Source organism: Oncorhynchus nerka, linkage group LG6 (assembly GCF_034236695.1).
Source record: "Oncorhynchus nerka isolate Pitt River linkage group LG6, Oner_Uvic_2.0, whole genome shotgun sequence".
NCBI lineage: Eukaryota > Metazoa > Chordata > Actinopteri > Salmoniformes > Salmonidae > Oncorhynchus > Oncorhynchus nerka.
Window position 1 is genome coordinate 47,696,793 of NC_088401.1, and position 13,326 is coordinate 47,710,118.

A 13,326-nucleotide genomic window follows, 5' to 3' on the forward strand; every position below is an offset into this window, starting at 1 on the left:
TCTTTTTTAGCAACCACTACTTCTAATAAGAATGCTTTTTACCGGCAGGCAACCTGGCTGAACCACAACTGTGGTCTCTTAAAGAAACTGTGGCTCTCACCTCTTTTTGACCCCCCCTATCTCCCCCAACTCTCATTCAATCTTCCTTTTTTTCCCCTTCCCCCCATTGTTCTACTTCTCTCTCACTCCTTTGCCATCATAAAGGGGTAATATACTACTCTCGTGCCCATGTCTGCCTCCTAGGACCTAGCCCAGCCTCCTATAGCTCCAGCAGTTAAACTGGAGCCAACCCTGATGCAGAGTACCCTGTGACACAGTCCCTCCCTTTTCCACTATTCCCCGCTTGTCCCCATCCCCCCCTCCTCTTTTCACACTGTCCTGCGGGATGCCTCCACCCCTCTCTCCCCTGCAACCTTCTCCTCTCAGAACCACGCTTCCAGGAAAAACATGTTTTTCTTTTCAACTGTTGTCCCTATCTACTCATGCTTGTTCTGGATTGCAACAGAAAACGGGTTGTCTTTTACAGAGAATACGATAGGATTTCATTACGTTAGGAAACATTTGGCTGGCTGCTATTCAGTGTGCTCGGATGAGGCATGCAAGTGAACTAGGAAGTCTGGTGTAATATACTGTATGTCCTCTTATTGTTCTGTAATACATCCTTATTGTTCTTGTCCACAATAAAGCCAATATACTTCCTTAAGTTTCAAACGGACACACACTTTGGACTGGGTTTAAAGAGACACAGAGATCTCACATTATCAAGGCAAAGGTTACAAAGGTCCTGTTGTGTTACAGCTCTGAGAGAAACGAGCTATGTACATACCTACATGTTCACTCACTTCCCCTACTCACTCTGTCTCTGAGATCATTGCAATTACAGGATAACATGCAGACTATATATATATATATATACACACACAGTATATCACAAAAGTGAGTAAACCCCTCACATTTTTGTAAATATTTGAGTATATCTTTTCATGTGACAACACTGAAGAAATTACACTTTGCTACAATGAGTGTACAGCTTGTATACCAGTGTAAATTTGCTGTCCCCTCAAAATAACTCAACACACAGCCATTAATGTCTAAACCGCTGGAAACAAAAGTGAGTACACCCCTAGGTGAAAATGTCCAAATTGGGCCCAAAGTGTCAATATTTTGTGTGGCCACCGTCATTTTCCAGCACTGCCTTAACCCTCTTGGGCATGGAGTTCACCAGAGCTTCACAGGTTGCCACTGGAGTCCTCTTCCACTCCTCCATGACGACATCACGGAGCTGGTGGATGTTAGAGACGTTGCACTCCTCCACCTTCCGTTTGAGGATGCCCCACAGATGCTCAATAGGGTTTAGGTCCGGAGACATGCTTGGCCAGTCCATCACCTTTACCCTCAGCTTCTTTAGCAAGGCAGTGGTCGTCTTGGAGGTGTGTTTGGGGTCGCTATCATGTTGGAATACTGCCCTGCGGCCCAGTCTCCGAAGGGAGGGGATCATGCTCTGCTTTAGTATGTCACAGTACATGTTGGCATTCATGGTTCCCTCAATGAACTGTAGCTCCCCAGTGCCGGCAGCACTCATGCAGCCCCGGACCATGACACGCCCACCACCATGCTTGACTGTAGGCTAGACACACTTGTCTTTGTACTCCTCACCTGGTTGCCGCCACACACGCTTGACACCATCTGAACCACATAAGTTTATCTTGGTCTCATCAGACCACAGGACATGGTTCCAGTAATCCATGTCCTTAGTCTGCTTGTCTTCCGCAAACTGTTTGTTGGCTTTCTTGTGCATCATCTTTAGAAGAGGCTTCCTTCTGGGACGACAGCCATGCAGACCAATTTGATGCAGTGTACAGCGTATGGTCTGAGCACTGACAGGCTGACCCCCCACCCCTTCAACCTTTGCAGCAATGCTGGCAGCACTCATACGTCTATTTCCCAAAGACAACCTCTGGATATGATGCTGAGCACGTGCACTCAACTTCTTTGGTCGACCATGGTGAGGCCTGTTCTGAGTGGAACCTGTCCAGTTAAACCTCTGTATGGTCTTGGCCACCGTGCTACAGCTCAGTTTCAGGGTCTTAGCAATCTTCTTATAGCCCAGGCCATCTTTATGTAGAGCAACAATTCTTTTTTTCAGATCCTCAGAGAGGTCTTTGCCATGAGGTGCCATGTTGAACTTCCAGTGACCAGTCAGTATGAGGGAGTGTGAGAGCGATGACACCAAATTTAACACACCTGCTCCCCATTCACATCTGAGACCTTGTAACACTAACGAGTCACATGACACGGGAGGGAATATGGCTTAATTGGGCCCAATTTGGACATTTTCACTTAGGGGTGTACTCACTTTTGTTGCCAGCGGTTTAGACACTAATGTTTGTGTTTTGAGGGGACAGCAAATTTACACTGTTATACAAGCTATACACTCACTACTTTACATTGTAGCAAAGAGTCATTTCTTCAGTGTTGTCACATGAAAAGATGTATGCAAATATTTGCAAAAATGTGAGGGGTGTACTCACTTTTGTGATATACTGTATATACACTGCTCAAAAAAATAAAGGGAACACTTAAACAACACAATGTAACTCCAAGTCAATCACACTTCTGTGAAATCAAACTCTCCACTTAGGAAGCAACACTGATTGACAATAAATTGAACATGCTGTTGTGCAAATGGAATAGACAACAGGTGGAAATTATAGGCAATTAGCAAGACACCCCCAATAAAGGAGTGGTTCTACAGGTGGTGACCACAGACCACTTCTCAGATCCTATGCTTCCTGGCTGATGTTTTGGTCACTTATGAATGCTGGCGGTGCTTTCACTCTAGTGGTAGCATGAGACGGAGTCTACAACCCACACAAGTGGCTCAGGTAGTGCAGCTTATCCAGGATGGCACATCAATGTGAGCTGTGGCAAGAAGGTTTGTTGTGTCTGTCAGCGTAGTGTCCAGAGCATGGAGGCGCTACCAGGAGACAGGCCAGTACATCAGGAGACGTGGAGGAGGCCGTAGGAGGGCAATAACCCAGCAGCAGGACCGCTACCTTTGCCTTTGTGCAAGGAGGAGCAGGAGGAGCACTGCCAGAGCCCTGCAAAATGACCTCCAGCAGGCCACAAATGTGCATGTGTCTGCTCAAACGGTCAGAAACAGACTCCATGAGGGTGGTATGAGGGCCCGACATCCATAGGTGGGGGTTGTGCTTACATCCCAACACCGTGCAGGACGTTTGGCATTTGGCAGAGAACACCAAGATTGGCAAATTCACCACTGGCGCCCTGTGCTCTTCACAGATGAAAGCAGGTTCACACTGAGCACGTGACAGAGTCTGGAGACGCCGTGGAGAACGTTCTGCTGCCTGCAACATCCTCCAGCATGACCGGTTTGGCGGTGGGTCAGTCATGGTGTGGGGTGGCATTTCTTTGGGGGGCCTCCATGTGCTCGCCAGAGGTAGCCTGACTGCCATTAGGTACCGAGATGAGATCCTCAGACCCCTTGTGAGACCATATGCTGGTGCGGTTGGCCCTGGGTTCCTCCTAATGCAAGACAATGCTAGACCTCATGTGGCTGGAGTGTGTCAGCAGTTCCTGCAAGAGGAAGGCATTGATGCTATGGACTGGCCTGCCCGTTCCCCAGACCTGAATCCAATTGAGCACATCTGGGACATCATGTCTCGCTCCATCCACCAACGCCACGCTGCACCACAGACTGTCCAGAAGTTGGCGGATGCTTTAGTCCAGGTCTGGGAGGAGATCCCTCAGGAGACCATCCGCCACCTCATCAGGAGCATGCCCAGGCGTTGTAGGGAGGTCATACAGGCACGTGGAGGCCACACACACACTACTGAGCCTCATTTGGACTTGTTTTAAGGACATTACATCAAAGTTGGATCAGCCTGTAGTGTGGTTTTCCACTTTAATTTTGAGTGTGACTCCAAATCCAGACCTCCATGGGTTGATAAATTTGATTTCCATTGATCATTTTTGTGTGATTTTGTTGTCAGCACATTCGACTATGTAAAGAATAAAGTATTTAATAAGAATATTTCATTCATTCAGATCTAGGATGTGTTATTTTAGTGTTCCCTTTGTTTTTTTGAGCAGTGTGTGTGTGTGTGTGTATATATATATAGATATATATAGTAGGTATATATACACACACCTACTGAAGGGACATTCTTCCCAATTTGATTACATGTCCCTCCCGATGTCCTTAGGTGGCTTAAGAATCTTAATAGGATTTGGCACTGATAACAGCAATAAGACAAAATTAGCAAAAACCGGTATTATGCAACTGTTGTTGTGCATGCTAAGTCACGTAGATCCTATGGGCGGAATGATGGGCAATGAGATGCCACCATTTCATTATAATGTTCATAGCTTTCTGCACTGTTTTTAGACCCAAAAAAAGGGCCCATCCATATGGTGAAATGTGGTTTAACATGGTGACATGTACCAGTCCACCTTCCTCCCTCCCTGCCTGTCAGTCCCTTTCCATCCCAGAGACAGCCTAGAGGATTTGTTGCATGTGACCCTGGTGTTGTCATCACTGGTGTGTGAGTCGAGGAGGACTCCCTCTGCTGGCAGAAGCTGTAGTTGCAGCTGATCTGTGTGTGTGGTGTGTGGTGTTTTTGCCATTGAAATCCTTGGGTGGGCCGCCTAAGTGTTTTTTCAGGCCGCCTAAGACCAAACAGTGTAAAAAAAAATTGGGGAAATGAATTAATTACCCCATATTCATCGGGATGGAAAAAGGCTTTCAGTGTAAACCTTTAAACGACTAAAAGCAGATATAAAGTATGTAGGAAAGTATGTAATGGACCTATATATTTTTACAATATAATGAGAACTAATAATCACCAAATAAAAGCTAGACAGTCAGAGGGAATGGAAGATTCCAAACAATTGATTTAGCAGTATTGATTTTGTTATTATGTTTGAGTAAAATAACATGGCAATAGCCATTGCAGGAAATTTGCTTTAAAATTGCAATATTTTCTCTCATCTCCATGGCAGAATATATAGAATAGCAGGAAATTCACTTTAAAACTAGAACCTTTTCTCTCAGCTCCATGCAAAAAAATGTGTAGCATCACAGGAAATTAGCTTTAAAACTGCTAAAAATGTCTCTCGGCTCCATGGAGAAATGTGTAGAATTGCAAATTGCACACGTTCTCTAAAATTGCGTGCGTGCCTGAGTGTGCAAGACAGTGTGTGTGCGTGTATGAGGTTGTAAGCAGGCAGAGAACAAGGGCTGCATTGAGCAAGGCAGACCAGGAAGTGGGCCAGAGTAGGGTAGTCTTTCATGGCATGGATGGGCCTGGCGTGCCAACAGAATTTTGTACACAGAGATGGAAACCTTCAGCGGCCCTTCACTTCCTCAATGAAACACTGAGAGGCACCATTGAAGCCCATGCCAAGTTGGCTCATGCTGACAGGGATGGGCAACTCAATTAGCACTCTACTCATCTATTTCATCATCTGTTTCAACAAGCCTCTAAACGTGACATATAGGACCAGACACTATTTAGCTATCAGCCAAACATAACCAGCCGCATCATTCCCTCACATCTACAGTAGGCGCGCTCCGGTGCTATCCTCAGGCTTTGCCAAAACCAGTGCAGCTTAGGGGGATTGTTGTTGTAAGCAGATTTATATCATCTGATGATTTCACATGCGATGCTGCTGCCTCAAAGTGTAGTGAAGGAAATGTGAGGAAGTAAAATACCCATTTGAAATGCAATGCGACAGCCTTCCCGCCCCATTGCAAAGTGCGCAGGAGAGCTATAGAATCGCATTTCCGTTTGATCTTATATTCACACAGCTTCCTCCTGCCAGCTTCGGTTTGAGTGCTATATTGTTCAAACGCTGGATGAAAGGAGAATAAAGAGGGGGAAATAGATTTGCGAGTGGATGAGTCATGTCAAGAGTGATAATACACGTGGATGCTACTGTATGTTCTGCTGATTGATTTATTTATTGGCAGACATGTACATTACAGTTGTCCCAACCCATGTCCCCCTACAGCTGAAAAAGCTCCTGCTGTCCCCCCCTAACGTGCCCACGGGCCTGGAATCACACAAAGAGGGCAGCAGCAACAGCGGGCATCGCCATTGCAGCAGGAGCCTGCATCTGAAACCTGTCAGGCCTTTGGTTAAGGTGAGTGAGTTGGAGCTCTGTGTGTGGTGTTCTAGAATAGAGCTGTCTAGCAGCTCAGAATAGAGCAGGGAAGGCAACACAAGAGACTTAAAGAGAGGGAGAGCGGATACATAGGCTCCACGACAGGAAAGGTTTTCTATAGCTCTGATCCTTAGTCCTTTTCTAGTTCATTCACTGCTCTGACACCGGATCCAGGATATGGGTTGAATAGGGGACCTAATCACCAAGGTAATGCTTAGATTATAGTGTTTTCAGAGACTAAAACATACAACAAGCTCTACGGAGAATAAACCTTACTGTCTGTCTCTCCGACATTTGCAACATTGTTTCAATATTCAAATTCCATCTCAAACTGTCAAATCCCATAGTAATGAATGTGTAGGGAGTCGGGATGAGAGAGAGGCAGGCAGCGTTTCTCAACTAGTCGAAATCATGAATCAGCTAGCATCATTTTTATGGATATATATATATATATACACAAAGAAATGTCAATTGAAAAAAGGTTAAACGAAACTAAGTGCAGCTAGTTTGCTGTCTTTCCAGCTTCTGTTTGAAGTTATTGCGTTAGCTGTGTTGTTGGCTAGCTCCTCTGAACAACAGTGTCCAAACCAGAGCTCATTTTCTATGCCAGGCGAAGTCGTGCCTCATTAGTTCATTGTTATGGACGTATCCAAATAAATGTTACTAGAAAACAGCTTAAACAAATGCAACTACTGTTGTTATTCTGTCTGCACGTGACAGTGACTGACTGTAAATTAGCCGTAGTTGGCTAGCTAGCAAGCAAGGGTTAAGAACGTTGCAAGCCAGTATGGTAATAGAAATGTAGAACTAATGACTGGGTCGCGTCCATAGATATAGAACAAAAAGACTGAACGACTGGGTCGCGTCTCTGGCAACCGAACCAATAGAACGAACGATCAGCTGGCTTGGGTAGCAAACCCTTCTTCTTCGATGATTTATTGGCTATTGGCATCCAAAAAATGTTGCATTACTGCCACCTACTAGACTGGAGTACAACTCCTTTATACATTGCTTAAATTTTTTTTTTAACTAAACAAAACCATATAACACAACACTCACAAAAAAAAGAATACATAAATAAATCAAATAATAAAAAAGAACACCACCCTACTACACTATTTAAATCTATTTAGTCCTACCTCAGGCCATCAACCTGAAAGGATGGGACACCACCTCTTAATATACCCTGTAACTCTTCTGATGTCAAGTCTCACACACCCAAATGCCTCTCTGCAGCTGCCACCACAAGCTAAATTTTGTGCGACTCATGTTCCATCCCTGCAGTACAGTTGATAACCATTGCTATAAATTCTTTTTTTTTTAATCCAATCTTACTGAAACATGTATCACTTGTTGGCCTATCCCTCTATACTGGTACAGATCTACTACTCTCACCACTCCTCTCAGGATCCCTCCCCCTGTACTGGTACAGATCTACTACTCACACCACTCCTCTCAGGATCCCTCCCCCTGTACTGGTACAGATCTACTACTCACACCACTCCTCTCAGGATCCCTCCCCCTGTACTGGTACAGATCTACTACTCACCACTCCTCTCAGGATCCCTCCCCCTTGACCCATCTTCCTCTACTTTCTTCACTGTCTCAGCATATAACAACTTCTGCACTACTCTATCCCTGGAACCTTAAACCTGCCTCTCTCGCACGGGACATTTCTGATCCCCAGCCCCATGAGCACCCCTACAATTAACACATACCACAACTTTCCCCAATGCTATGCATTCCTTTGTTTCATGCCCTTCTGCATACTTCTCACACCTAGGAACCTCCCTCCTACACACTGCTGCCACATGCCCATAAGCTTGACACCTGTAACAACGTAATGTATTCTGTGCAAAAGCTTATACAAGATAGCTTATATATCCTAATATCACTTTGTGGGGCAAAACCTCAACATCAAAACTCAAAAGAACAGACATGGATTCTTCTGTTTCACCACTCACGCCACCCTGTCTGCGTTGCACCAAACGACGAGCATTACAAACACTGGGAATCTTCCCCTTCAGTTGGTCAACTTTTACATTTACTGCTACCCCAGTAATCACTCCTTTTCAACGATGCCCCTTTGTTGAGAGCAAAATAATTCAAATTTCTTGCCCTAATTCGTTTAACATGGAGCGCCTTCTCCCTCTGACCAGCAGAAACACAAACTATTATCACAAGACCACTTCTGCTTACCCTCAACGATTCCACAGCACCCAACTCTATTTTCACCCACCCTGAACCCAGAAATGGATCAGCCAAAAGGCAAGGGTCCACTTTTTCCAGACTCCTCTTCATCCTGACCCTCGGTGCAAGCCTTGGGCTTTGAGAACTTCACCACACCTACCACCTCCGATACCTCACCCTCATTCACTTCCATTTCTCCCCGTCTTCAGCTCACTCTGCTTACACTTTCTACCATTCTTCTTTAACAAACCATCGGGCCTTTTCCCACCATTTTTAACACTCCCTCTTTTCCTCCCTCTCTCTCTTAAACCTCCTCTGCCTCTCCTTTTCCTTCCATTCCTCCTCCGTATTCCAAGTATACCTCTCCTTACGATAGTACTGCACTTCTCCTGACATCTTGTTGTTGCCTTGTCAAGGGACGCCATTTAACCGGCTGTCACAATGTCCGTACAATCAGCACAAACCCCTCGATATGTCGGGTAGCAACCCTAGATTTGTTTCGGGACTATATGTTGTGGAAGGATGAAATGGTATGAATAAATTCATCAAAATACATTTTTTTTAAATGAAAATATGTACATTTATTATTTAAATATGTTGGTAACCCGTTTGTATATAAGTGATAATGCCCTCGTAGCCGGTGTTTGGAGGATATATTGGCATGGTTTGCCGGCCTGAGATTTTGTGTCGGGCCTATCAACACCCGTGCCAACATATCCTCCAAACACCGGCTTCTCTGGCATTATCACTTAAATGTAGACGAGTCATATCATTATTTCCGCAGAAGTGTTTGTCGTTTGGTTCCTTGATCTGATCTATAGGCTATATAGGCTATTCATCAAAGTAGCCTATTTTGCATTGATAACCAAATATAATCTCAGCGACTGTTTAAACAGTAAACCAAACAACAAGAATCCACTCAAAAAGTTATTTTGTTTATCAATAATAATTCCAGGCTATTGTGAAATGGTGGAACCTACTATAGACAACCAGCTAGCCATGTGCTTTTTTTTTCTTCATGACCACAACGTGATGACGTCCTATTTTTAGCTGATATCGGAATCAATACACAAACAAGCATATCAAATTGGGATAATGATTTATGCTACTCCGGGAAGTATACAAATATTTGCCAGGGCATATATTTTTTTTAATAAATCTGATTATTTCACATGGAGATGTGGAAAGCTAAAAATGCTAGCTAGCTTGCTATGTTTTTAGCGAGGCTAAAGCTAGCTAGCTAGGCTGTCAGCTAGCTACTACTGACAAATTGAAATTAGCAACGTTTTTTATTTTTATATCTCCCTCTTGTGACTGGGACCGGTGTGGAGATCATGTTAGCATAAGGTGTCCGTTGCTCCAAAAAAAATCCGTCTCCACCCACGCGCATGCACGTAGATCAATGGCGTGAGGCTATTTTCTCATTTATCACCCCTGTCCTGCCCTGGCTTTTCCTTTACGGTGGTGGTGGCCGAGGCATGTGACATCTGTGGAATTAGAGTGAGTGGTGCTGAGGCTTTGGAGTGACAGATGGATGTGGTCTCGACCAGGAGAAAGGGCAGCTCTGGCAATGAGCCAGTGGTTACATAGATTTTAGGATGCACTCTATCTTTCTCTCTCTCTCTCTCATGATACTGGGAACGTTGGTATGATTATGAAGGAATGTTTTATAACTTTGAATCTTTGTGGCTCTCTGTGCTGGTTTTGGTTACTCATACGTTGAAATTGTTCCCTCGGCACTGTATGTTCTCATGGCCTAGACATTCCTTCATATTTTGGGCCATACAGTGCACAGAGGCTCACCAAGGTCATTTTATAGGTAGTAACTCTAACTCTTTCTTTCTGTAGCGTGAAAGCACACAGGAGCGTAAGCCCCGAGCGGTGCGACCAGCAGGACGTCTGTGCACAGAGCTCCACCGGCACCTGACCTCTGCACAGGAGGCGGAAGACACTCCTTCAGCCGACACAGAGAATGAGGAGGACGAGGAGGAAGATGATGACGATGAGGACAGTGAGTCCGAGGAGGAAGAAGAGGAGGACGAGTCCTCGGGCAGTGAGAGTGAACGCTCCACTCCCCTTGAGCCCACCAAGCCCCAGTTCTCCTCGGAGAAAGAACTCAAATCTGTGGTGGAGCTCATCAAGTATATGCACACATACTGCCTGCCCATGCGCAAGCAGGCTGGCTGGGAGCGCAAGGAGCGTGAATGCCCAGGCCAGGTACGCAGGGCCAGGCCCGAGTGCCCCACGACCCTGATCCACCCGAACTGTCACAAGGCTGCCCCCCAGGCCCAGAGCTGCGCCCCTCGGCAGCGCCTCGCCTTTACCCGCAGACGGGAGGTCAAAGCCAACTCTCTGCTGCGCGAACTGCTCAAAGCGGTCAACTCCTTTGACGTGAGCAAGCCTTACAGACTCCACAGCCCCCCCTACACCCATAACAGAGATGCTATCACCAAGCCAGCGCATGACAGAAAGACTGAGACCCCTAGCCCGACTGCCAGCTCAACCAAACCAGAGTTTATGAAAGAGCGTGGCCTAGAGGTCCCTCTGAGCCCTGACCTGGAGGACGCCTCCTTCTCAGTCCGCCGCTCCCGCAGGCTCGCCTCTTTCCCCAGCCGCTTCGGCAAGAAGGTGCATGCAGGCTGGGTGAGGGAGGAGCCTGCGTCCGGGGAGCGGCGCCCTGACGAGGAGGACAAGGCGGTCAAACACCCCCCGGGAGACGACCCGGAGAAAGACTCCGCCGCCAATAACAACAGTACTTCCCAAACCACGGCAGACGCAGCCGAACCCGATAACCTCTGCTGTCAAAACGGTAAGGCAAGATGGCGACGATGTCAGAAGCCCCAAGCTCTCAAAGCCTGTCCCGATTTTTTTCAGTCCACATGGCTCCATCATGCAGTATCTTTCTTCAATTTGATGTGAATGAATAACACAAGTGCCACTGTTAAACGGCTGGTAAAATGTTGCTTTTATACCCGCTGACTCTGCTGTTGTGTTCTCTGACCATGTATGTAATCATTGGTACCAATGGCTCTTTCTGTCATTCTGATTGCAGAGAAACGCGCCTGCCTCTGTCTGCCGCTGACTCCCAAATCTACTGGGTTTGTTTTCCGTACTATAGTCCTATACACTACAATACATATACTGCTTGCCCATAGCCCCACTGGACTCACAAAGCTATTTTAATGTACACTTCTGGAAGTCTTCCGTGCGTGAAATGACTGTGCTGTTCTCTGGCCCCCTAGATAGTTTTTTTTGCAGCTTTGTGGACTCTGTAATATCCCCAAAGCACTCCACACAAGCCTTTCATGGTAACACAGATCCAAAAATAGACCTCAATAGGAGAAGGAGCTTGTACTGTAATACCAATCATAGACGGCTATAAAGGAAAGCTATTCTCATGTAGTTCACGTTCACAATGATAATGTAATACAATTTCCAACAAAAGAAAAGATATCATAAAAAAAAAAAAAGTAAAATCAGAGCACCGAGCAGTACATCCTTTTGTCGCCCCACTACCCGTACCCCCTTCCCCTGGCCCTGATGATGACTCTGCAATCTGTCTCTCTCTTTTCCCCATGATCAGAGACACACAGTATGCCAACAGGCCCTTTGAGCAGACTCTCAGCGTGGACCTGTGTGGCACAGCAGGTAATGTTGGGGCTTTGAGTTGGTGTTGATCACCTTGACGTCTTTTACGCCTTGGCTTGACGAGACAACATTTTGGCGCTATATCCTTGTCTGTCAGAAGTAGCTTGTCTAGAGGGAGGTAAAGTCTAGCAAATATACTATGTTGTAGACTGTTTTATCTCTTTGAGATATACTATCGCTAACACAGCTCGGTAGCAAAGCAGTAGAGGAGAGGGGGAATGCATTTGTATCGTGTTGTGAAGAGCATGACTGGAATCTAATGACGTGATCTGTCTCCTGGGTAAATGTCATCTTGACATGGCTAATTTGGTTGCATAGCTACTTGGGAAGCGGAGAAGACAAATATAACAATGCTTTACAGTGTCTGCCGCTGATATCTTCCTCAAAAGCCGTAATGTTAACTGAAAGTCAAATACGCACTTCGGTCAAAATGAATATGCGATTGTGTGCTCGCTTTGTGCCGTACCAAGGTGCTGTGTTACTGTAATGTTACAAAATAACAGCCTCAGAGCAATTTGTTGAATTGGGAAAGCCATTGAAAGACCGATAGAAGTGAACAGAGTAACAGACAGTACACCCAGTAACAGTTAAACATGAGCAGTGTTTTAAAACGTGACCAGTGAAATTGTCTGAACTGTTGACGTTTTTCTAATGTTAACCCGACAGAGCTGTTTGACACCACTGTGAGGTACATGTGACTTAATAGAGTGGCGTGTGTTTTCAGGCCTCACCCCTCCCACCACCCCCCCTCACAAGCAAGTGGAGGATGAGCTGTTCAAGCCAGAGGGGAAAGGAGAATCCCCACCGAAGGGCTCGTGGTTGACCCGGGCCCACTCCCGCAAGCTCCCCGAGCAGACTGAACTCTACGCCCAGCTCCGCAAGATGGGCCAGGCCATCGATGCAGAACCCAAAGTCCACAGGACGTTCGGAGACCACGACTACTGCCTGCTGAGTCTGGGGGAGAGCCGGAAGAGAACCGCCGCCATGCTGGCCCACTCGCTGTTCGGACGCTCCTCTCCGGAGGGGGACAGGGCTGAGCGCAGGGTCCAAGGGGACAAGAGGCTGGAACAGCAGCGTGAAGACAGGCTCTTTTCCAAGGTGCCAGAGTACCTGAGTAACGGTAACAGGGCTGACAGAAAGGGGGACGCTTTATCCCCCCACAACTCAGATGAAGAGGGGGAACGCTCCTCCCGTTCACCCTCCCCCATTCTCCACTCCAGCTGCTGCCAGCCCCACTCGCCTAGCAGCAAGCCCGACTTCAGGTGAGAATATAAACCACTGTCACATGCCAATGTCTTCTCT

General features: G+C 46.3%; 1 protein-coding gene across 1 annotated transcript in view; it reads left to right on the plus strand.

Moving 5' to 3' along the window:
• LOC115130502 (peroxisome proliferator-activated receptor gamma coactivator 1-alpha) overlaps positions 1–13,326 on the plus strand; it is a 61,147-nt gene that overhangs the window by 41,895 nt on the left and 5,926 nt on the right. Inside the window, exons 4-8 of the mRNA XM_029661705.2 lie at positions 6,034–6,165; positions 10,225–11,185; positions 11,429–11,474; positions 11,960–12,024; positions 12,749–13,286. Of these exons, the coding sequence (XP_029517565.2) occupies positions 6,034–6,165; positions 10,225–11,185; positions 11,429–11,474; positions 11,960–12,024; positions 12,749–13,286 (1,742 nt within the window). The remainder of the gene's footprint in view (positions 1–6,033; positions 6,166–10,224; positions 11,186–11,428; positions 11,475–11,959; positions 12,025–12,748; positions 13,287–13,326) is intronic.